At 36.8% G+C, this 26,389-nt stretch overlaps 1 protein-coding gene across 1 annotated transcript; it reads right to left on the reverse strand.

Moving 5' to 3' along the window:
• Nucleotides 1–430: 430 nt before the first annotated feature.
• INTS8 (integrator complex subunit 8) lies at nt 431–24,659 on the reverse strand. The gene is made up of 28 exons (XM_070940446.1): nt 24,576–24,659; nt 21,803–21,975; nt 21,166–21,340; nt 20,638–20,778; nt 19,787–19,858; nt 18,998–19,049; nt 18,327–18,509; nt 17,340–17,447; nt 16,734–16,883; nt 15,504–15,604; nt 13,936–14,077; nt 13,265–13,335; nt 12,690–12,865; nt 10,884–11,017; nt 10,688–10,798; nt 9,991–10,192; nt 9,221–9,342; nt 7,645–7,829; nt 6,757–6,790; nt 5,712–5,768; nt 5,562–5,623; nt 3,868–3,986; nt 3,108–3,211; nt 1,674–1,724; nt 1,436–1,509; nt 1,291–1,355; nt 818–861; nt 431–650 (listed from the first exon to the last, which is right to left on the reverse strand). Exons 2-28 carry the CDS (start codon nt 21,930–21,932, stop codon nt 534–536), a joined length of 2,982 nt encoding a protein of 993 aa, XP_070796547.1. The 5' UTR covers nt 21,933–21,975; nt 24,576–24,659; the 3' UTR covers nt 431–533.
• Nucleotides 24,660–26,389: the final 1,730 nt, after the last annotated feature.

Below are 26,389 nucleotides of genomic sequence, written 5' to 3' on the forward strand. Positions count from 1 at the left end.
AGGTTACTAAGCCAACGTTCCTACTGCCATACACTTAAGATGGTGTAACTAAGGAATGATAACAAATTGCCTTAATATAATAAAGCAGGAGTAGGGAATGCAAAGACTGAAAAACTTTACTTTTAGAGGTAAAGAAGCAGTTTAAGAATTTTCCACTTAAACTGGACATCTTCAGTGAACAGCTGTCGTATCCTACCTCTTTCCTCATGAAGTGCTAAATATTCTACAAACTAGCTGTCTACAATGCAAGAGAAACAAAGACTGGATTACAGTAAGGATAGCTTGAATGCAAAGGAGCTACACTCTGAATAGTAGGCCTTCTTCATTACAACTCACATCTATTTTTTTACATGCAATACACAGCTAATCTAATTCTCTATACGTGCAAAAATGAGGGATTTTGTTTTATAAATAGGAAAATACCACACAGTATGTTTATAAATATGTATTATAAAAATTCTCATGTTAAATAAAGCGTTGAAATATCTTGCAACAGATACTTTTCTTCTTATATTGCAAAGGAAAATAAGTTTCTAAAAGTAAAGCTTTGCCATTGCTTGAAGAAACTTCTTTTTTCGTCTTTGAGCAGCAAGCTGTAGTACTTCTTCTGGGTTGCTAGAATTCAGTTCTGTCTGCCCAATAGCTTTAATCTATGTGCCCAAACATCAACAAAAACTCAGGTTAGTAATAAGTTCTTATTCACAAATTTTGTCAATGGGGGAAAAGGGTGATTTTTAAAATGTAATGGTTTCAGACGCAGACCACTGCGATATCTTCTTAGAAATTCCTTTCAATATATGAAACCGTAAGAACATACCGCTATCTGTTTCTTGTCTGTTTCGCCTCGCTTGTGATGAAGATCTGAAACACCATTTAGGAAACCAGCAAAGAGTCATCTAAATTCTTAAGACTATTTGTATAGCAGTTTAAAATTCTTTTAGAAACAGTTTCCTTGCACTTCTGTGAGCCTAATTCTTCCTCTGGCAAAATGAGCGTCAAAGTCCTAATCTTTTAAAATGCAGCTATTTTTAAATAGAGAAAGGATTTCCTTATTTTGTGCTATCTCCCTGCTATATCTCTATTTTAAATTTTGTATCTATATGTTTTATTTTATGGCTGTTCACCGCCCTGAGTCCTTCGGGAGTAGGGCGGTATACAAATTTAAGAAAATGAAAATGAAATATACTTCTCATAAATGAAATTACCATTACCAGTTTAAATAATAGCCAATTACTAAAGCCATTCTGGTTGCAAATCAATCCCATGTAGCTTTTTAAAATAAAAGGATACATGTCAAGTATTCCAAGATAGTAATGTCCCATATATAGTCATAATAAGAATCCATAGCATCATGGCTGAAAAACAGGGTTTCAGTTATTTTTATGCCATTAATGTATATTTATATGGCAAATGAAACTGTAAAAATCTTGTTTACCTGTTTTGCTCCTGAAGTGCTTTAAATGCAGTTTTATAATCTACCTCTCGAAGGAACTGGCACAAAATTGCCACCTGGAAGAATAATGATTTACTAATATATAACTTGTCATGAGGTTATTATGTCATGATTATACAATAAACTGACACTGCACTCCAGATGAATGCAGTACAGGCTTTTTTTGTAGCATTTCCCTCTTCACAATTTTCCCAGTTAATAGATGGATACATATTCTTACCTGTGTATGGCAATTGAGCAGAGAACAGCATTTTATCATTCGTTTAATCACCTACAGAGAAATATGCAAGTTAAAATCTACGATTTATCCATTTACCCGGTATAGCTACTGTACCTAAATGGAAAACAATGAGTACAAGTCATATCACTTAATTGTTTTCTGCTTCACTATTAATAGCATAAGCAAAAACAAACTCTTAGAGACCAAATACATCTACCAATGTTCCATTGGCCTCACTTGCTATAAATTGTTACATTATTATCTTGGCTTCTACTCTGGTTAGAATTAGATAGTCGGCTTCTGGAACTGCCAAAAGTGTTGAAGAATCTTCTGCATCACATCTGAAATGACAGCTTAATATACTGCTGGGACTAAAAGGCTCAAGATGACAGAAAGATACATTGTACGGTGCCAGGTTGCTAAATATTAAGCCTTCTAATTAATTTCCCATACTTGCTGAGTTTATTATGGAATATCAGAAATCAAAGCTTGGAGTACATTCAAGTGTACGTTGAAAGAGAAATGCCTGTCCTGTAGAACATTCCTAGCCTACCACCTTCTCTGCAGGTCAGATTAACCCTAGAGGGGAAAGGACCAGAGGTGGATTTCAGCAGGTTCCGACCAGTTCTGGAGAACCGGTAGTGGAAATTTTGAGTAGTTCGGAGAACCGGTAGTAAAAATTCTGCCTGGCCCTGCTTTCGTCTATTTTCTGCCTCCCAAGTCCCAGCTGATCGGGAGGAAATGGGGATTTTGCAGTAACCTTCCCTGGGATTGGGGAGGGATGGAGATTTTACAGTATCCTTCTCCTGGAGTGGGGTGGGAATGGAGATTTTACAGTATCCTTCCCCTGCCATGCCCACCAAGCCACACCCACAGACCCGGTAGTAGAAATTTTTGAAACCCATCTCTGGAAAGGACCTATCTGCCCCAGCATGAAGTAGCCAATGGACACTGGGCAGATCTTGTTCTCCCATCTGACTGCTACCAACAAGCACCAAAGCAGGTCAGTTCTGATGCATCCTGAACCTGGCCAGTTGCTTTCAAGTAAGGCGAAACTGCTATTATAGCACCAATACAACTAAGTTGATTTAAGGATGTCTTACGGATTGGCTGGAAGTGAAATAAAGCTGAGAAAAACTATGGTGGAGGGAGGGGAAGTGTTCATACTATAATTCTGATATATATGGGGAAAGGCCATGAATGAGCAATTCCAAATAATGCACTTTATTCTAAGTTCATTGCAGTAGGATAGATGATAAAAAAGTCAGATAAAATAAGGAGTTCAACATGCCCATGTTTAGAATGCTGAACTTTAATCAATGGGTCCTACTTTAATACTCAGCTTGTATTATAAAGCAGCCTAGTTCATCAGAGACCTCTGTGTGTGTGTATCTATTTATTCCTTGTATACTGCTACCTAACTTCATCACTCACCTGATCAGTGTATACATCAGGTGGCACCATCTTAGTGAAGAAATCTGAGCACACCGCTCCTGCCTGAAGATAGTAGTGAAGTGCAGCAGAGTATTGGTTAGTTGCTACATTGGAGATGGAGAAGAAAAAAAAGTTAATGATTTCATCTAGTGGCCATATTCACATGTAACACGAAGCTAAAGATTTTTAACATCAAGATTCGTTAAATAATCCACAATGACCCGATTCATGCATAATGATACAGCTCATCAGGCTAACCCCAAAATGCATCATACAACAGCTTAACATTTGTTGTGAATTAGGACGGGGTTTTTTCAAGTTACTTCGAATCCTACGCTGTCCTCTCTACCAATGATGTTTGAATAGGATGGACAAATTACGGCAAAATAGCCTGACAAAAGAGAAAAAGAAATAAAGTTTTCAGCTCCGGCCTCAAAGTGACACCGTTCTTGCACTAAAATTTTGTGGCATCCGCTCTTTGGAACATCCTCTCTCCCAGAGAGTAGACTGGCCCAATCCTACCAACCTTTCAGAAGGGGCTGAAAATGTGGCTGGGTTCCCAAACATGGGGGTTAGATAGCCAGTTAAGAGTCTGTGAAATGCTTATTTTAACTGTTGCCTGGTGTTGTTGTTTTTTTTTTACTTTGGCTTGTTGTTGCTTTTGTTTTTAGATATTGTTAGCCACCCAGAGTCACTACAGTGAGATAACCAGGCATATATATATATAAAAATGGACAGAAACAAGTTTAACTCTACTTACCAAAATAAATATCTGCCTGAGTGATTAGCCAGAAATGATTGTTTGAATTTATAGTGAGTGCATAGTTGACTAGTTCTTTGACGGTAACCGCTACTGCTTCAAAATCTACTGACTGAAAACTGAAATGAGAAAACATAATTATTAGTAATTGTACTTAAAACTATGATGTAGTTAAAATCTGCTTCAATAAAAGCATTTAAATAATTCTTTGTACGCCTCCATGCCCTTTTTAGTGATGTTACACATAAAGGACAGTTCTAGACAAAGATCGGCCCCTCCACTGCTACATATATAAACTTCCTTTTCTGTTTTCTATTGGTCATAGGAATGATTGCAAGCTAAATGTATCGCTTTATGACAGCCCCACCGAGACAGAAAACGTTTCTCTGTTAATCTGAAATTATCTATTTTATCAAAGAAATTGCTTACTCTCCTTATCAAAATCACCAACCAATATTATGGAGCTCCTTTCTTCTACCTGTTCAGATTCGGCTGTACACCCCTTGCAAACTTTTCATTCTCATTCTCTCATTGGGAATATACACATCAACAGAATGCCATTTTGCTATTACATGGAATCCAAAATTAAGAGAGCTTCTCTCTTCTCTGAAGTCCTTGATTTTCACCTATGTTCCAATCTTCTGCATCATATGAAGCGCCAGGGAAATCAGGAGATTCAGGCAGTTCAAATGAGGATAAAGATTGCAAGTTTAAGCTCTCTATAAAAATCTGACTTACTAGCACTAAAGGGAAATGAGCAGGAATAAGAGGGCATTCAAGGTGCATTGGACTTAGATCTTTTGCTGGCACGCAGGGACTCAAGACTTATGACACATTTGGCCCCTCCCTTGGGTTCAGCCTGGTCATCTACACATTATGGCTTAAATCAGTCCAGGAGAAGATATTTGCTATTGTCCATGCTTTTTAATTTCTTTGCCTGTCACTGCTAAGTATTTAATTCCAAACATCCTTAACTTGATCTAAGATTTAAACTTTGCTTTACCACTCCTAAGAACTTATTTGTATCTTATGTTCACAAAAAATGTAATACTACATAATTTCCCTTTTGAGCCTCTGTTAGAGATGAGGACATGTTGTCCCAGAGGCTGCATGTTGAGACAGAGAGTGGGCTGGAGTTTTCTTTTCACTTCCTTCCATGCTCTCATGCATCTACATGCCGAAGTATATCCCATTAATCTCACTAGCTCCCAGATTTCATTTTGTGGGAACAAGAGCCTGCAGAGCGCTGAATAGTTTCCCTATTCTCAGCTTAAAATCTACATGTTAAAAACAGTCATGTGTTTTATTTTGATCTTAAAACAGCATGCTTTACTGGACTATTCCAAATTTTCCAGCCTGTATCAAGTTTTTTCCTCAAGACAGGAACAACCCTGAATTTGCAGGCAAGTTTTGTTCTAAAGTGTAAACGAAAGAATAGGTTTAATCTAATTTCAAAACAAAGTTCTTGGAATTCAGATACTTTGTTTTGAGCTTGGAGCACTCAAAAAAGGCTGTTTTGAACCTTAAAATTCTGCTTAATCACCTTTTCAGCATCAGACCTAATATTGGATGGAAGGTGACCAATGGAGCTTTACATGGGGCTCCGAACTAAGAAATAACCTGTACAGATCCAAAAAAACAAAAATACATTTCATTGTATTTATAAATGGAGTTGGATAAACGAAGTTCCTTACTTAGGAAAAGATGATGGCCAAATGGAAATATACTCTGCTGTGACATTATTTACAATTAATTCCTAAAAAAAGAAAAGACAGGATAAAATAAGTAAGAGAATTCAGAAAGCAAAGCGGATGATTTATGATAAAAGAGAATACTGCACTTACATGATTGTTATGAAGCTTGACAAACAAGGATAATATTGTTGTCAAAACCAGAGGTTCCTATGAGAACATTGAGAAAAACATGAGCTGATATAAAATCACAACCTTTCCCCATGAAATTCAAATTTTCTAGGCAAATTTTTGCCATGCAGGTAGTTCTCATTTAACAACATGTTCAGTGACCATTTTAAGTTATGACGGTGCTGAGTAAGACAACCGGTCCCTTTGATTACCATTTGGGACTTTCATTGCCAGCTTCTAACAAAGTCAGTGGGGAAACAAACAGGGGGTTGCAAATTGTGATCACATGATGTTGTGCCTAACAATAGTGTGAAATGCACTTAACAACAGTAACCCAAACTGCACCATAAGTCACATGATGTTGCATTTTGGATGTCACTTAGCAATAGAGTTGCCAGTCCCAATTACTATTGTTAAGTGAGAACTACCTATATTTACTTAAGTTTACAGTGGTTTTATCTTCATGGACTATTAGACTACCTGTCTAGTATTAACAACCTTAATTTGCTCCCAAATAATTATCTAAAAGTGATCTTAAATACAATACCATGTACAATTTTCTGCAATCCTTTTTATAGAAACTGTTTTAAATCCCTTTTCACATTTCTCAAATCTGCAGACAAGTTACAGTAACTGTATTTTAAAATATTTTGTATTAACTCATTAACACTGAAAATGATATTCTTTTGAAGGCCGTATAATTGATGAAATCAGACTTATATCCCAGTCCTTTTGTTATTCCTTTTGTTAATATGTCAAAATTTGTTCTGACAAGTGTAATATCAAAATCACTTTCTTAATTAGAATATTTTTGTTTAGCGTCCTTATTAGCAATGGGGTGTTGATAGGATGTAACCAACAAAATAGGGATGATGTTATGGTGACACACATAGGAAACAGATAAGGATTTGCTCATATCAGTGTAGTTGCCACTTAACTTTTTTGACTATACCCAGCAGGCATCCCTATTCAGCAGAAACAGGCTATTATGCTTTAACACATTTACAATTTTTAACTCCAAACTCACCCGCAACTTTTTGATGAACGATAATAATTCATTCCTAAAGAGAAAGTGTTTGTTTAATGTACTGACTTACTATTAATTAGATTAGTTTTTAAACTTTTTTTCTAGAAGAGTGAGACAATGTAAAAGATTTTAATACAGATCTGATCAATATTTGGAACTTTAAAAAGAGCAGCAACAACAAAGCATTCCCAGATTGTAAGGTAAAATGGCAAGACCAGACAATATGCATAAAACATGCCAAATTTTTTTGAAGTATCTTCTTGGTTTCTAAGGAGAATGTTCTTAATGGTAGTTCATACCTCCATCCTCAACCTAGATCTCAATTTTTCTCTTCTCTTCCAAAAGCAACCACCATTTTGCAGAGTGCTTATTTCACCATGCCTTTATCATTTTTATGTATGTTTGTACTTCAGAAAAATTCTCCAGAGCACGCCTATCTACCTCTCTTATCAGCTGCCTTGTTTTGACTCCAATCTTTTTAGTGCTCATCGCCTGAGTTTGCTATTTGTGGAAAAATTCCACTGTTGCTGGAATTATTCTGTTTACAATGTACAAACAAGATCATTAAATATTATGTAAATATGGTACAAGCTATGTATTTATTTTTGCATATTGCATAGAACTTACCCAGAACAACTTTTCTACTTAGGAGGCTACTTTTATTTTATTCCAAAGAAGCATAATTATAAGTAAATGAGATATTCTTAGGAAATTTAATTACAAGCAAGATCGTTTTATGAGGATCCAGATTGTTGCTGGGGCAATATTCTGACTCTGTAAACCATTTAGATGAGGCTATAAAGTGGTATATAAGTGCTACTGCTATTAGATATAGAATAATATCATGACTATAACAGCTAGGGATATAAGAAAATTACAGCAGTTTACCTGTACATAATGCCTAATGTTGATTCTCTCTGCTTTATTAAACTCACTCTGCCATCATTCCCTCGTTTGTGTTGGTGGGATACACTGCAGATTTGTACAACAATCTCCCAAAGGTCTGTAGCTGCCCACCTGCCCTCTTTTGGTCCAGGAAGATCTTGACTTGTGGCAGCCAAAAGCTGGCCTAACTAAGCAAAAAAGAAGAGTCTTTGAATGGATAAATGTCATCTGTTCCAGCAATCTATCCCTATTGGAACTTACTATTATCCAAGTTAATACTAAAACCATTAGCTAGAAATATGCAGGATATTTCAAAAGAATATCTAGGTCCAGATTATTGTCCAGAAACACCATGCTCATCATAGCGCAGGTATTTCTAAAATTCAGAAGTTCAAATGTAGTTAAGGGCCTGAATAGAGAGCTTCTAATATTTAAACAAATAGTCTAAAGCTCCCAATGCATCTCAACTATCCAGAATTAATTATAGAATTTTCTGATCTGGCTAATTTTGGACTATTGTATTATTTTTATAAAACTGAAATAATTCAGAGTTTGGACCATGCATATGTATATAAAGGTAAAGGTTTCCCCTGTCCAGTCGTTTCTGACTCTAAGGGGCAGTGCTCATTTTCATTTCTTAGTGGAGGGAACCAGAATAGTCCAAGGACGGTTCCCTAATCATGTGGCCAGCATGATTATACGTCGAAGCCAGTGGTGAAATCTAAAATTTGTTACTACGGGTTCTGTGGGGTGGCTTGGTGGGGGGGGGGGGTATGTGACTGGGTGGGTATGGCCATTTTTTTTTTTTTACTTTTAAAACCATTTTTTCTACAACCTCTTTGGCGAAGAGGCATTAAAAAAATGCTTTCAAAAGGCTCTGACAATCCCAGCTGAGTTGCCTGATCGACAGAGGCTTTTTTAAAAAGCCTCTGCCGATCAGGCAACTCAGCTGGGATCGTCAGAGGCATTTAAAAGAAAAAAAGGGGGTTTTTCTTTTAAAAGCCTTTGACGATCCCTTTGAGGATCATCAGCGGCTTTTTTTTTTACCTTTAAAAGTATTGTTTCTGCCGAAGAGGTTGTAGAAAAAATGCTTTTAAAAGTAAAAAAAGCCCCTGATGATTGTGCGGCTCAGCTGCGCATGGGGGGGGGCAGGGATTTTTGCTACCAGTTCTCCGAACCACCCACCTCCATCGCTACTGGATCAGATGATCCAGTCCGAACCGGGAGCATTTCACTCCTGGTCGAAGCACATGGAACAGTTACTTTCTGTTAAAGAAGTGTAGTTTCTTTTAAGACAGGACTATCAAACTTGCGGCCTGTGGGCCAGATGCATCATATGCTGGCCACGCCGACGCCCGGTTTAGTGAAGGGGGAAAAAGTCCCAATACGTCAAGTGACGCCGCGAGTTTGACACCCATTTTAGGATATCGGTGACAGCCTAGATCTGAATTACCACTGCTCACTTTGGATCGGATTACTGAATACTGCTACTAGGTTACACCTTAACATATACAGCAAGCAAGTTAGAAGACTGTTCAGGATTCTTCAATTTCCTAATCAATACAAAACTATGCCTTACCTTTACATAAGGATTAGACTGTACCAATGAATGTGGAACTTGCATAGTCAAGTACTCGTTCTCCTGCCAGTTTAACAAAAAGGCAACACATTCCTCTGCTACAACTTGTCGAAGAGGAATATCTACAATGCATTTTGAAACAGAAACTGATCAGATGGTTTCCTACAGAAATTACATCCTAGAAAGTTGAGAGCAATTAACAAGCTTATGAAAACTTCCTTGCTTTTAAGAGAACTCTATGGTCTATGAAATGGGAAATAGGGACGAGGAGTAGAAAAGCGCCAATACAGAATATGTGGGTTAGGGAAGTAACACCAATTATCTTTGTGGCTTATGAGCCATATACAGGGATATCTAGAATACACAATTCTATGTATGGCTTACCGTCAATCAGCATTAATGTAGCATTAGAACTGGCCAGCAGACAAAAATGTAATTATAAGCACTATAACTACTACTGATAGTAATACAATTGTCATACCTAAAGACTGATCACTCTTAATAGAGCCAGTTTGGTCTAGTGGTTAAGACAACAGGCTAGATATCAGGAGACTGTGAGTTCCAGACCTGTTTTAGGCATGAAAATCAGCTGGGCCAGTCACTCATTCTCAGCCCAACCAATTTCACAGGATTGTTGTTGTGAGGAATAGAAGTTGTACGTTTGCTGCCTTGAGTTATTTATATATAAAAAAAATAAAGGCAGGATATAAACAAATAAAATCTTGCCAAAGATGGAAATCTTGCCATGTACTTAACTTGAAGGTTCTTACCGTGCACCCTCATTTCTAAGTATCCCCGAACTCTGCTGATCAAGTCAGAGGGAGGACGGTCTCCGGAAAGTCCTGCTCCTGCTTCATGGGTATAGATGTCCAGAAGTAGCATTTCATTCAGCATAACTTGGCGCAACTTCGGAGAAAACTCAGTCACAAGTTCAAGACAAGCAGCAAAAAGTTGCTTGGCATGGACAAAATCCTGCAGCAAAAAGCAATAGATTTTTTTCCCTGTTGTCGTCTTGTCACATTTACAAACATGATTCGCAATGCTGAGGTATTATAGCAGAAGGCAGGTGCTTGTGGCATTTTACATGTTAAATTTTCTACATTTTAAGTTAAACTACATATTACAGTTCACAGAAATTTAGTTCTAAATTTTTCTTGCATTCAAGAGATACCTGACAAGTCATATGTCTTTCTTAGTATGTGCTGATATATTTTAAAAATGCAAATGAACAACTACAGAACTAAGAAATGAAACATGAGAAAAATAAGAGAAATAAGCAAGAAATCTTTAAAATATATTTAATCTTCTACACTATAGAGACCCATAGTCTGTATATACATGTAATAAAATTAGATTTTTTGCATAAACCATATTTTAATCATAATTCAAAATACTGTTATGGCATTTTAATTACGAGGCAATTTTTCTTTGGGGCCTTTCAGAATACCAATAAGCAATCTTTCTCACCTTAATTGTACTGCAATGCAGTCCTTTTGCCATCAAGATGTAGACCAAATCTCTAGTCAAATTATCTTTGATTCCTAGGATAACATTGCCATACACATTTGGAACTTCCCACTAGAAAAAATATACATATATTATATATTTACATAATTTTAACTATATATCATTACATTCTTCATCTTTAAATAAAGGAAAGTACCTTATTAGAAACAGTCCAGAAATGGCGCTCAGATGTCATACCATGCAACTCAATTAAAATCTGGCGAATTCTCCAAGGATCCAGTGATAAAATAAGCTGATGCTCCAATTGACCAATATTCACACTTGATGAAGCTGAAAAAAAATATATTGCTGAGAAATTTATACCTAAGTGACCATTAACTGTTACGAATGGACAAGATCCATTCAAAAGTTAAGAATAATTTAATCTTTGCATTATATCCAGCTGAAATTAGTGTAATGACACAATTAAATAAAACATTATATTACAGGAATCAGACCTATTAAACTGGATTGATCCAGCTGCCTCAAGGATACCTGGCATAGGAAAAAGTGTGAAGCCATTGCAGGATGCGTCCACAACAGTGGTTCCCAAAATATCGCACCAGCATGCTATTGGACAATGATGATTTTGGTCAAGGGGGGAGGGCCACGAAGGGGAAAACATTGTAGTCGTTGTGCAGGAAACCTTAGTTCTAGCCTTGCTTGGTTTGCAACCACTAATCCTAGTAAAAGAACCTATCGCTTCAACCAAATGTAGTCGAGGGTCATTCTTTCCTAGGGTTCTAGCTGGGGCAAGCCTGAAAATGTTACATGACCTCCATCCCAAGTCCAAAACATTGCAATGATTTATATATTGATCCTCCTGTAATAGCAGGGAAAACAAGCAGAAAAGCATTTCATTGTTGCAATAACTATAAATTTAGGTGTTCCTCTCAGGTGCTTGCTCACAAGGGAATTGCTACTAATCCGTAAAAGAAGTTAAATAACCTGTAGGCTTATTGATATCCCATACTAAGCTATAAACCTCGTTGTTCTGAAGTACAGACAGATTAACCATGGCCAATAGAAATATGTATAATTGTGTAACTGTTAAAAAAAACCATGACATTGCAACAAGCTGCATTAGCTGACCACAGTAAAAATATTTTTACTGTACTTTACTGTAGTGTACAACTGGGCTACAGACCAGTTGCTCTAACATCTGTAGTCATGAAAACCTTTGAAAGGCTAGTTCTGTACCACTTGAAAACCATCACAGATCCACTGTTAGACCCCTTGCAATTTGCATACTGAGCAAATAAATCAACAGATGCTGTTAATATGGTTTAGCAACCCAACAAGACAGACACAGACTTCAGAGGATAATTAGAACTGCAAAAAAAAAAACAAAAAAAAACAACCAATTGCTATCAACCTGCCTTCCACCTGTATACTGCAAGAGTCAAAAAGAGGGCTGTGAAAATATTTACAGACCCCTCACATCCCGGACATAAACTATTTCAATTCCTACCCTCAAAATGACGCTATAGAGCACTGCACACCAGAACAACTAGACACAAGAACAGTTTTTTCCCAAACGCCATCACTCTGCTAATAATAATTCCTTCAACACTGTCAAACTATTTACTAAATCTGCACTATTAATCTTCTCATCGTTCCTATCATCCTTACAATTTATATTGACTGTTTCCTAATATGATTTGATTGCTTATTTGTACCCTATGACTATCATTAAGTGTTGTACCCTATGATTATTGATGAACGTATCTTTTCTTTTATGTACACTGAGAGCATATGCACCAAGACAAATTCCTTGTGTGTCCAATCACACTTGGCCAATAAAAAATTCTATTCTATTCTATTCTATTCTATTCTATTCTATTCTATTCTATTCTATTCTATTCTATTCTATTCTATTCTATTCTATTCTATTCTATTCTATTCTTCTACTCTTCCACCACTAAAAAAAAAGTGAATAATTTAAGGGAGTGGGAGAAATTACCTGGAATATCATAAAATGAAGTTATCAGTTTAGTGCCTAAATTGACTCGAAGTGACCTCTTCCTCATCTGATCAATGAGCAGTTTTCGTTCATCATCTTTCAATAAAGCTATGAAGAGCTCATGGGAGGAAATCATGAAGACAAACTGGAGATCTTCCAAACCCAGACACAGATTCCTGCACAGAATTAAGGGCAAATGTTTGTGGAAAAAGAAATGACAACTTCTTTCTTCAGTTTATTGGGTTAATAATACTTAGGAAATTCATCTATCAATGAATTCTTAACACAGATACCTTACAATGAATCACACTTCCAATTCAATCACATCATTTCCTCAGATTATGAAAGATGCATGATTGTAGGAAAAGTAGCTGTTTTAATAAGCTACCAATAAGATGCATGTGAGTATATTTTTCCCCTTCAAAAACAAAATATCCTCTCTAATTTTCTCTTATGTGGTTCTCTTTTCAGAAGCCATCAGAATTGTTTCACTATCCCTTACCATCCAAAAAAGGGTAAAAACCAAAATAACTGTTCAATTTTTAACACAGTATAAATTCTTATCACACACTTACTTTAGAAAATAAGCCATTTTTCTTTTTGAAGATTCTGATGCATTTTCTACATGTATTGATTTTGAACACACCTAAGAAGTTTAAATATTGAATAATTAAATCTCAAGAAAAATCCAGTAAACTCTTTAGAAAAACAGAGTATGCGTTTTTTGGAATGGTATATATTCTTTTGAACGTTGTTTATAGCAATATCATTATATAGTTATCTTTTGAATGAACAAAGTATTTTCTTTATCTAATTTTAGTTACAAATTAGAAAAGCCACATATATAGGCCCTAGAATAGCAAAGGGTTAAAAAAAGTGCTTATTGTATATGAAGACTCAGAGGAAGGAGAAAAGTCTCATTTACATAATGCAGCCGTATGTTTCTTTCAACTGATAGAATTTTGTTTGTTTACTAGTATAACTTGCTTGAGACATCCACATCTATTATGTTGATAATCCTCACCAATAAGTAACTAAAATCAGAAGTATAGAAAAAGCCACTTGATAAAAACTTAAAATGAGTTAGAAGCACATAAATAGGCAACATGCCAAGTGAGAGATATAAAAAAATCTGCCTTAAAAGAAATAGCAGGCTTGTCTTCAGATTAAACATGAATAATGAAATACAGGTACATATATGTGTATATGTGTATATAGTTAAATCTAACATTGGGAATATTTTTACCTCCAGGAGAAAGTCTATTTTTTCTTTGGTAGGTCTAATAAGCATCTGGGTAAACTGGACACCAACTGGCCGACCCTGCATCACATCACAAACACTGTTGCATGCACAAACCTTGAAATATACTTCATCGAGAACTTCATCTCTGTGTAAAATAAAAGATAAACCAAGGCAAATTGGCACACAAAAAACTTACACCTAAAAGACCAAGTCAAAATACTGTTTTCATATCCTAGTATAACAACCGACTGTACATATGCAGTACACATACGCAATACATATCATACCACAGGATAAGTAACATTAAAGAAAGCACAGAAAAGGGTAAGAAAAGCAAGCCAAAGAAATTAAGATAAGGAAAAACATAAAAAAGGAAAGAAAAGGGAATTTTAAAAAATTTAAAACTAGTTCACACCAACACCATCTACTGTACTTCTCCCTTTCTATCATTGCAAATTATTTTTCTTTCTCTGGGTTTGAACATCTTCTCTTCTTGAAACTTTTTGCCTCTCTCCTTTTGACTGCATCCAGTGACAATTTTCTTGAATCTTTTTCTAGGTCTTGATCCATCACTCTTCCTTTGTATATCTGCACTACGATTCAATATTCATTCATTCTCTATATTTATGTGTATAAACATTTTGTGTGTCTGTGTGTGCATATGTGTCTGTGCGTGTGTGTGTATACTGGTCACTTACTTTGGTATTTTACATTCAATCAAGTCTCCTTCATTCTTGATTTTATCTCTTCCTCTTTTACCACAACATACTCTTTAAATTACCTATTCATATTGCATCCAAATATACCCAATTTTCATTTCCATATAATGAAGTGGAATGCAGGACACTCTTATCCTCTGCCACTTTTCTCTCTTTTGGCAAACATTTATTCCTTGCAACAGACTGTCTACTATTATTGTCTTTTTACTAACTTCTTAAAATGTGCCCACTTTCTCACCTTTAGTAAATGGTTTTACTACAGTGTACAAATTCATACACTTGCTCTAAGATTTGCCATTTATGAACAACGTGAAGCCATTCACTCCATTTTCCTTGGGAGATAACAATATGATTATCAGAATCTGCATTCAGCAAAAGTTCTTGACAATTGTTTCTAAATACCACTTTCTTGATTGAGAGCACAAGTTTACTAAAATGGTTATTATGCATCACCCAGTATACAATTCAAAATACCAGTAGATACTGATATTTTTCAGCACTTCTCACCATACAAAGTTCTTTCACAGCTATATTCTGGTTTAGGCGTTACTGTTTCAAAGAATTCTCATTTTTGCAGTGATGAGTTTTCTATACTTTCAAATTTGGAAAACATGTATTAAAACTCACCAAGTATTTTTTTTAAACTTAAGCAGTCTTGGTGGTCAGGCCTTTGTGATATACCATTCCATCTAATAAGCCGAACTGAGACAAAATTATCCAGTTTCAAGCTTATTACTAAGACAAAGTAAGTCAACTCAAAGGCTTGCTCAGAAATCTATCTACTCTGCTAGGCTTGGCAACTAATTAATAGATGAGGGTCAGAGCGGTTCTCTCCTTCAATTTATGCCTCACCCTTGTTGAGCCTTCTGGGAGAGCTGCCTTAACACCGACTGTCTGAACTGAATTGGTAAAGTGAGCATTCGGTTGTCTTCAAGGAAAATCTTCACCAGTTCCTAGAACACAAACACAGGCACTACTTGCATGTTTTAATTCAAAATGCACGTACTTTTTTGTTGTTGTTGTTGTTGCTTTAATTTATATGCCGCCCTTCTCCGGAGACTCAGGGCGGCTTACAATGCGTTAAGCAATAGCCTTCATCCTTTTGTATGTTTTATACAAAGTCAGCTTATTGCCCCCACAATCTGGGTCCTCATTTTACCTACCTTAAAAGGATGGAAGGCTGAGTCAACCTTGAGCCTGGTGAGATTTGAACTTGCAGTAATTGCAGTAATTGCAAGCAGCAGATGTTAATAACAGTGCTTTAGTCCACTGTGCTACCAAGGCTCTTATTTCAACTTCATATTTCAACTTCAGCACTGTGAAGCAGCATAAAGAGAGTTCATATGGAAACAAAAGCTTTACACCACCAGTTCACTGAGTGGTGTTGAGCTGTCAATGTTGCTTGCCTAATACACACCACAGATTTGTTTGGAGGATGGCCCACTGTTCTAAGTTCCTTGCAAGAAAGTTGGACCACAAATTGAATCAGTAACAATGACAAAAAACTAATGTTAACCAATCAACAGAAGCTATACTCAACTCTTCAATAATACTTGGGAATGACTTGGGAGAGATGAATAACCTCCCTTCTTTGAATAACACAAGCAAATGGCTAAAGCTCTTTCAAATAAAAATGCAGTAGCTCTTTCAAGGATCAAGATATATAAAGGCTTTTAACAGCCCTGAGTTTCTGAACATTTGTCAGTACCTTGTTCCCCTAAAATAAAACATCCCCTGATAATAAGCCCAATTGGGCTTTTGAGCACATGTACTAAAATAAGATCCTCCCCTGAAAATAAGCCCTTCCCAAAAATATTTAACCGCATGCACAGCCAGTTCCTGCCATTTCCTTTGGTTAGGGTTAGGGAGACAGAGCTGGAAATCAGGTAAGACGGCAAGAGGAGCCCCGTCTTGCTCCACACACCCCAAAATAATAAGACATCCCCAAAAATAAGGCCAAGCACTTATTTCGGGGTTCAAAAAAATATAACACAGGGGAATCTTATTTTCGGGGAAACACAGTAGTGATATAATGATGTCTTAATGGCAGCTACAAGAGCATTGCCTTTGCAGGCAGTTTACCTGGTAACTGCCAGATCTTAAGCAGCTATGAATTTGACTGTAGGGAGTTGATGGTTGTGAACTACTGTCAGAAGGTGCAAGAACTCCACAAGCTTGACAGTAACCAGCTAGCCTCTTTTCATCTATCATGCAAGGAAGTGATGAACCAATCTAGAAAATACAATGTTATCAAAGTTGTAAAAATGTAGCAAACACTTCCAACATTTTATTCTTCAAGGCAAACACCTTTAATAGAGGCTTGTTTCTCAAATGCCTATGGAAACAGGTGTGATAATTTTCCAAGTATCATTACAAGTTTGTTGTCGTTGCTGTTATTATCAGTATTTATTTACCAACCTTCTTCTAAAAGATACCCGGTCAGTTTGCAACATAGTATAACTTTGTGTGTACAACAATTTAAAACATCCTACTATTTAAAAAAAGAAACAAAATCACAATAATGGCAAGATTACTAGTTTGAACAAATGTTCTAATAATTTGAGGATCAACCAGTCTTGTGAAACTATAGGCACTTTCTTGAAATTTGCAATGAAGCTTTTAGGTGGATTTCCATTTTCTGTAAAAACAAAATTCATTTCCTACTTTATTTTAAAACTGGTTACTCACCTTTGAAATCAATTCCTTGGTTCTGAAAAATTTATCTCTGGCATTCCTATATAAATCAAAGTTTGTGGAACCCTGCTGGAAGTAGATGGCCCCTAAATCATAGCAAACCTGAAACAGACCCAAAAAATTTATAGCAGACTATTTGAATCCCTATTGGAATCCTCAGAAGAAATTCTAAAGCAACAATTTAATGCGCAGAGACAAAATATTTGCCCTATGTACTATGTTAAAGATGTGCTTTCCTTCTCTTTCCAAATATTTGCAAATAAATCAGCCTTGAAAGAATACAACAATTTTAAAACTGACTATTCTTCAAGTTTTCAAAACACTCGAAAGCTACACTATCTTCAATGTCAAGGATGGCTGATGGCACCATGAATTGTTTTAAAATGAATTTCATTTCATTTCAATCCACACTTAAAGGTAGTCCTCAACCTACAACAATTACAACTGGAATTTTGATTGCTAAACAATGTGGTTGTTAAACAAGTCATTTTTACAACCATTTTTAGTATGGCTGTTAAATAAATCATGTGGTCATTAAGTGAACCATACAGTTATTAAACTAATCATATGGTCATTAAGCAAATCTGGCTTCCCCAACTATAGGGGAAGGGTTTCCTGCCTAAGCAGGGGGTTGGACTAGAAGACCTCCAAGGTCCCTTCCAACTCTGTTATTCTATTCTATTCTAACTGACTTTGATTGTTGGAAGCTGGCTGGGAAGGTCATAAATTTTATTCAGGTGACTGCATGGCTGCAACTACTGTAAATGCAAACTGGTTGCCAAGTGTTCTCTTTATTTACGAATAAAAATTAATCTGTGATCACATGATCGTGGGGGTGGTGACAGGCATAATTCGATAACAGCTCATAAATCAGTTTTTCCAAAGCTGTCATTAACTTAAAACTATTGTTACACAAACTGTCATTAAGTCGAGGACCACCTATAAATATTAACAACATTTTCAGACAAAACATCAACCTACCTGGCACTGCATTTCCTCGGTGCTAATACTTAGTCCGGCTGTAGAACTCTCTGTCTCTCCATTAACCATACCAGGTTCCATAGCTAGCAGATCTAACGTCCTTATTGTGTGAATGTAAAGGTCCTTGTTTAATTTGAGCGCTCCTTCTAAAACCAGAATGGAATCAGCAGCCTGCTCTTTTAGCTGGAACAACCCAAAGGGATGTAAATGTTTAGTTATTAGCAGCTGTTTTGATTACTTAAGACAAATGTTGTACTTCTTTAATTCTAAGGTATATATAAATACACACTAACAAAGGTATGTAAGAAAGGTCCTAACTTTAGCACTTTTCCTGAATAATTGGGCCTGAATAATAAGAGCCTTGATAGTACAGTGGTTTAGTGCACCCTGTTATTAACACAGCTGCCTGCAATTTCTGCTGGTTCGAATCTCTCCAAGGCTCAAGGTTGACTCAGCCTTCCATCCTTTCTAAGGTAGGTGAAATGAGGACCCAGTTTGTGGGGGCAATAAGCTGACTTTGTATAAAATATACAAAAGAATGAAGGCTATTGCTTAACGCATTGTAAGCCGCCCTGAGTCTCCGGAGAAGGGCGGCATATAAATCAAATTAAAAAAAAAAAAATTGAATCAACTAACTTCTAATTGTGGATAACTTAATGAAAAGCCCTTACCACTTTCAAAATGTTATCTGTGACTTCCTTTTCTTGTTGGAACTGATTCATACTAAACAAAAGAGCCAAAAGCAATTGTAAAGTTATTATTCAATGCAATATCAAGTTATTGCGCTATTTAGATTTCCAGTATAACTCATGTGTTCAGCATGCAACAGATACAGTTTGGTGCGATAATTAAGGCATCAGGATAGAAACCAGGAGATGGTGATTTCTAATCCCACTTTAGGCATAAAGGCAGCTGGGTGATTTTGGGCCAGTCACTGTCTTTCAGCCCCAGGAAGAGGCAAAGCAAACCACTTCCAGAATCACTTCAAGAGAACTGCAGTGACTTTCTAGGCCGTGACCAGGGGTCAACACTGATGCAAACCCACAAATGGATACATACATACATACATACATACATACATACATACATACATACAAACATACATACGAAACAAAATGTTTTTCCTTACATTTTTTTGTAATAAACCCCATTTCAAGATTGAAAACTGAATCATTTAAGGTTTAAGCTATTTCAATAATTTTGCCTAAATTGTATTTGTTCTCTGAGAATCAGAATTATTTTACATAAATGTGCCATAGTCAGGGATTTTGTCCTCTTTCCACTAAAAAATCTTTTAATACATACTTTAAAAATATGCTATAAGACTTCAATTGATCAGATAGCCAATTACAAGTATTTAAGTATCGAACAAGTTTAACATATATATTATTTTATTCACACGCCTCATTGAAAATTGGATCCTGATTTAGGTTTAGGCTGAAACAGATGAACAAACTTACACATTCAACTGAGGTGGACCAGGTTTTGCCAGTCTGACAGGAAAACTACTATTGACTATGGTTCTGATAGCCCTATTTAAAAAAAAAAAAGCAAAACTGTTAGCATTTAATAGTGAATTATTTTGATATCGGCATTATTTATTTCAAAAATTAAAGCTAGTGCAAATATGACAGCAAAAGCTTGATTTGCATGTAGCAAACTGGAAAAATTGTCTTCACTGATTCTTCTAGTTGAGATCACATAAAAACAAAACAGGGCTTAACTTCAGTTTATCAAATTTTTATGTTGTCATTTTTGTGAATTCTGTAATCAATTGATGCTCTAAACCAATGACGGCTAACCTTTTCCAGACTGAAAGCCCAAAGCGCGCATCCCCCAAATGCAATGCACGTACCCCCCGTGCATGCGTCCCACCCCCAGACATATGCACGCCCTCTGCATGCGTTTCCCGCATGCATGGCAGAGACCTGAAGACCAGCTGGCTGGCGGGAGGTGTGTGCGCATGCATGGCAGAGCTGAACTGGGGCAACGGCTTGCGTGGCCACAGAGAGGGCTCTGTGTGCCATCTCTGGCACGCATGCTATAGGTTTGCCACCACTGCTCTAAACAATTTCAAAGGAAGAGACATTAGAAATGAGATGGCTTATTCTTTTCACAGCTTATTCTTTTGCCAGGCTAAGAATGATACACAAATAGAATTATTGATTTATTTGTGTGACAGCTAATCAAAAAGAAAAAAAATTCTATCTAGTGTGCACGTATCACTTAAAAACCTCACAAGCAGAATAGGATTTATTTGACCTTAACACTTCCTTCTAGTAAAGAGTGTTCAAGAAAAATAAAATCTTACCATCTGTTGTAGAGCAATATAGCCATTGCAGTGGTTGGAGGTAAAGAGGCAAGGTCCATATCAATGTGTTTAGTTCCAGGAGGAACTTTACTGATGCACAACAATTCATTTAATAGCATGTTCAATACAGGGACAGATAAACTAAAAGACAAAAATAAAACAACTAAAGCTATATAGATCAGCTCTTAATTTTGTTACAGAATATCACCAAAACAAAAACCATTAAGGTTTCAATGCAGTCTTTTTGCGATTTTTATTGTGCAGCTAACCTGCAAACTGGAAAACAAGAGTAGCAAACATCTTTCCCAGCTGTTCTCCTATGGGAGTACAAACTAAATCATAACTTAGTTTCCTGATTATTCATCACAATTACCCATGATTAATATGTCTTGCGATTGAATTTCTAGTTTATGTGCCTTTGAAATGGAAACTTCAAAATACTACTTATTTAGACAATGTGAAAATTTAATACTTTTTACTATGCTATAATAATCTGTAAACAATCTTATCCAAGAAGTCAACAGATACCTTTTTTCCAGTACATCCAAATTCCACTTTAAATGTGCTGCAACCTTTAGAGCAAGTAATTTTAAAATGCGGTTTCTCTTATTATCAGGGGGAGGCTGAACTTGATTCTGTTCATTGACTAAAGGTTTGGAAGCCTGCTCCAAAAACTGAACAATTAGTTGGACTGGTGAAGGATCTGCCAAGAAAAATAAAGTTTAAAATATGCACGGTATATTATGGAGAAGCAAATAAATGAAAAGTAAACAAGCAACTTTTAAAGAAACATATATAGGTATATTTTTTGTCTAAAAGAAACCTTAGTGAAATCATTTATGTCACTGATTTTACTGTGATTTACTAACAATATCATTGTCATATTCAAGCAAAAATGTATATTTATTTTTATGTATACTGGTACACATAAAAAACCCAAATACATTATGTGATGTGGACCTTGAAGAAGATTTAAGTCCAGTGCAAGTAAGGATCAGCAAATACCTACTACTGCTTTTATTTCATCATTGGATAAAAGAAAAGAATCCTACAAAAATTAATATGAATCCTAATAAGCCCCATATAAAATGTTATCACACTCCTCTATCCTCTGCAATAATTTATGAAAATAGAAGTTTTAGCTCTGAACAACAGCATTATTTACCAGGAGAAGCTTTTTTCAGGTGTTTCTCCAGCAGAGACTCTTCTAGCAGGAATTCAAACCAGGAAGTCTGTGGGGGGGTGCATGGTCGGCTAGATGTGGCTGCCTCCCGATCAACAGCTTCTACGCTCATCTTTCTTTCTTGAATTCCTTTGAGCAAACCTTTGGGCCAGGACCTGATTTAGAAGCAAAATGGATTATATCAGAACACAATTGCTTTACGAGATCTAAAAGTTTAATTGCAGATCTTTTCATCCAGATTTGATTTTACAGTCCAAATATAACAAACTGGAATCTCATATCTAGAGAAACTTTTCATCAAATTTACAAGTCAGAATTTTTATAATAAACTGTTGGGAATAGTGGCCCAGCTTTTATAAGACTGCAGCTTCCTTGGTAACTTTTTTTCCATCTTCGTTTGAAAGTTAAGAATTAGCACAAGAAAAAAATAGAACAGATTACCCAATCAAAAAAAATAAATAAAACAAGCTTAATCATATATTATAAATCTAGACCATATTGCTCCATATTTTCATTTTACTAAAATATTTTTAAAAATTGATAGAGAGCATACACACGAACTGCTATATTTTCCTCAAGTTATGTTAACAGATTATTTGAAGCCAAAAAAAAGGCCATGGATAGATATCACCAAATAAGAAAGCTGTAACATTAACACAGGGCATCTGATATCCAACTTTTAAAACATTGTTTGAGGAGTCCAATAATCACTAATTATGAGGAATTAACTTCATTCCTAGATTTATGTTTGTGTGCTGAATCAATGTTCATTCTGGCAACTGCCTGAATTAGTCCCTGCAATTTTTGTAGTAAGGTTTTCAGAAATGGCTTGCCATTACCTTTTTCCAAAGTTGATAGATTGTATAGCCCAAGGTAACTCAGCTGGCTTCATAACTAAGGGAGATTAGAACTCAGAATCGTCTAGTTTCTACCCTAATGCCTTAACCATTATATTAAAGTGACCCTCCCTAGATGATTAGAAGTGTATTTTACATTTCTTAAAATCTGGATCCATCATTTTTCCAAAATCAGACATTCCAGTTTCTCATTCCCCATATATATTTGCAATATTAAGCTCTATTCCTTTCAGTTTTGTGTAAAATGGGATTGATTGTATTTCAAATACTTTGCCAGTTTTCTTTGACAGGCACTTCAGATATACAAGTACCCAATACATATTTTCTCCTAAGCAAAAGTCAGATTTGACCCATCCAAAAATAAGGTTGTTTTGGAGTCTGGAGGCAGAATTCCAGAAGAAAATAAGATGTGCCAAGGCGCAGAAGAGAAAGAACTACCAATATTCTCCTCCTGAAGTGGAATTTTGAGGGGAAAAAGGTATTTCCAAGTAACAATTGAATCAAAAAGGGAATCTGATTTAGGGATAGCCCTATTCAGGTCGTAATCTGAACTCGTTTTAATATTTATTTTATGTATGTTTTATGTATACAGACGGGAGGTTGAACAACTAGCCTTGTGGCGCGACGAGAACAATCTGGAACTCAACACACTCAAAACCATAGAAATGGTGGTAGACTTTAGGAGAAACCCTTCCATACAATACTAGACAACACAGTATCAACAGTAGAGACCTTCAAATTCCTAGGTTCTACCATATCACAAGATCTAAAATGGACGGCTAACATCAAAAACGTCATTAAAAAAGCACAACAAAGAATGTTCTTTCTGCGTCAACTCAGAAAGCTCAAACTGCCCAAGGAACTGCTGATCCAGTTCTACAGAGGAATTATTGAGTCTGTCATCTGCACCTCTATAACTGTCTGGTTTGGTTCTGCAACCCAACAAGACAGACCCAGACTCCAGAAGATAATTAGAACTGCAGAAAAAACAATTGCTACCAACCTGCCTTCCATTGAGGACCTGTATACTGCACGAGTCAAAAAGAGGGCTGTGAAAATATTTACAGACCCCTCGCATCCTGGACATAAACTGTTTCAACTCCTACCCTCAAAACGACGCTATAGAGCACTGCACACCAGAACAACTAGACACAAGAACAGTTTTTTCCCGAACGCCATCACTCTGCTAAACAAATAATTCCCTCAACACTGTCAAACTATTCACTATGTCTGCATAACTATTAAACGTCTCATCGTTCCTATCCCCCATCTCCTTCCACGTATGACTGCATGACTGTAACTTTGTTGCTTGTATTCTCATGATTTATATTGATATTGTTTCCTAGCATGATTTGATTGCTTATTTGTACCCTATGACTATCATTAAGTGTTGTACCCTATGATTATTGATGAATAAGTTGAAAATAATAATTTTATGTACTCTGAGAGTGCATGCACCAAAGACAAATTCCTTGTGTGTCCAATCACACTTGGCCAATACAAATTCTATTCTATTCTAACTTATGTTACTGTATTTTCCTATCAATTTGAACATAGCATATCAATTACGTCTTCCGGAGTGCTGAAATGCTTAAATTTACTCTTATGTGTTCAATTGGACCTTGTTGACTGTTGCATCCCCAGATAAAGCCGGGCATGGGAATTCTGGGAGTTGTAGTCCAAACACCTGGACTTAACCTGGCCAAGTGTGAAAAACATTCACTGAAACACACGAAATGCCCCGTCCTTTCAGAGCCGCGCCCTGCCCCACCAGAAGACCACTCGTGATTGCCCCTGCTTCTCCTCGTTTATGTGAAACCATCTGCCTCGTTATGCATCTAGTTCGCCTACTCAAACACACAAAACAATTGAGAAAAGTCACTTCCCCCCCCTCTCACCTTTTCTGCACCTCGATCCTCTCGCACCCCACCACCACCTGCGGGCACCCTGCCTCCCATCAACCAAAATGGACGGCACCTTCCCTGCTTTCCCCCTCCACTCCTACCTTCCTGGCTTCCGATAGGGGAATAGACAGCCAGGGCAGTTTTTGCTCCGCCTCCGTTCCTCGATTTTAACCAATCAGAATCGGAGGCCCGAACGCTTAATGTATTTCGTCATGGGCCTCCTGCCTTCTTCTCGTGCGGCGTAAAGAGCGTAACTTGCGCTTTTTGCGCACGGTGATGCCGAGGTAGATTTGAAAGGTGTTGAGTGAGAAGCCAGCGGGATGGTTTTTTTTTTTCCTTCTTCTTCTGCAAAGGCTTTTTGCAAACTTCTGCGACGTACTGGCTGGCTTAGCCCCCCCCCCCCCAGGCTAAATTGTGATTATCTCCTATGTTTAGTAAACTATTTATTGCGAGCATACAGCATTTTAGACAATCCACTTTTCTAACTCTTTGCTAAGTGAGTTACTGTGGCAAGTAAAGGTGAATGACTGTTTCATACCCCTTTAAGTGAGATTGGCTGATTATCGCTCAGCTTTATGTTAGCTATGATTTAAGGCTTACTGTTGGGCACTTGTAAACAATACAAGTCTTTCTCAACCTTGCGAACTTTTAAGGCATGTACACTTCAATTCCCAGAATCCCCCAGTGTGGCTGGCTGGGAAATTCTGGGAGCTGGCATCCGTATGCCTTAAATCAGGGGTCTGGCAACTTTAAGCCTGGTGGACTTTAACTCCCAGAATTCCCAAAGCAAAGCAAAACTGGGGAATTCTGGGAGTTGAAGTCCACCAGGCTTAAAGTTGCCAAGGTTGGAGACCCCTGCCTTAAAGTTCCCAAGATTGAAAACACTAATTTAGAGAATTTATATGGCAGTCGTCCCACTTTCTTTCAGTGACTCTAGGCATATTCTTGAAAGCTTGAAGATTCCACAGGTGGTGATCCTTGGTCAGATTTAGTCAATGAGCAGTTTGGACATGGTTGTTGCAGTGCTTAGATTGGATTTCTCCATATGGGCTGAGACTCTGAACTAGAAAAAACGTAACAGCAATCCACTTCCATAGTACCGTGAACAAAATCAAAAAATAGATATGTCTCCCAGTTCATCAGGAGAGTTTACTTAAATAAATGTCTTCATGTGACATGTGAAGCTGGCTCTTGTTCATATTTAAAACGGGGATTTCTGCCTCAATCATGCTCATCATAGTGCTTGTTGACTTAGGTGGATGAACTAGGATTTGATAAACTGCAGAAGTCTATGATGGATTCCCTTCTCATGCTGCTTTCTTCTACCGTAGTAAGTGAAAGGAGATTGGCCTCTGGTTTGCATTTGCTCATTGTATGTTATAATCGTTCAGGTGCCTCGAGAATTTGCAAACCCAGTTTTACATTTGCATTTACATGTGTGTGCCTGTGTGAAAGGATAGAGTGATAAATATGCATATTTAAATTCACATTTCAGTTTCAGAGGGAACCATACTGAAGGAGATGTGAATGTGCTTGAGATAAAACTGAGCTTCAATTGTGCTTGTAGCATGTTTGGCCAAAATGAATCACTACAGGTAGTCCTTGACTTGCAACATTTCATTTAGTGACTGTTTTAGGGATACTGACAAAGGCACTGACAAAAGTGACTTATGACTGTTTTTTACACTTATGACTGTGACAGCATCTCCACACTATTAAAATTCAGACACTCGGCAACTGACTCATATTTATGATGATTGCAATGTCCTGGTGACATGTGATCACTTTTTGCCACCTTCTGACAAAGT

This window comes from Pituophis catenifer, unplaced genomic scaffold (genome assembly GCF_029215685.1).
Source record: "Pituophis catenifer annectens isolate HBS135680 unplaced genomic scaffold, rPitCat1.0.hap2 SCAF_3, whole genome shotgun sequence".
NCBI classification, from domain to species: domain Eukaryota; kingdom Metazoa; phylum Chordata; class Lepidosauria; order Squamata; family Colubridae; genus Pituophis; species Pituophis catenifer.

Bases quoted from the DNA above. Each gene is read 5' to 3' on its own strand.
- INTS8 (XM_070940446.1), bottom strand. From the start codon at position 21,932: ATGAGCGTAGAAGCTGTTGATCGGGAGGCAGCCACATCTAGCCGACCA. The intron at 11,018-12,689 runs GTAATTTCTCCC...ATTTTTTTTCAG, and splicing joins TTCATTTTATGATATTCCAG to CTTCATCAAGTGTGAATATT. The intron at 3,987-5,561 runs GTAAGGAACTTC...TTCTCATTTCAG, and splicing joins TGGCCATCATCTTTTCCTAA to TTTTCAGTCAGTAGATTTTG.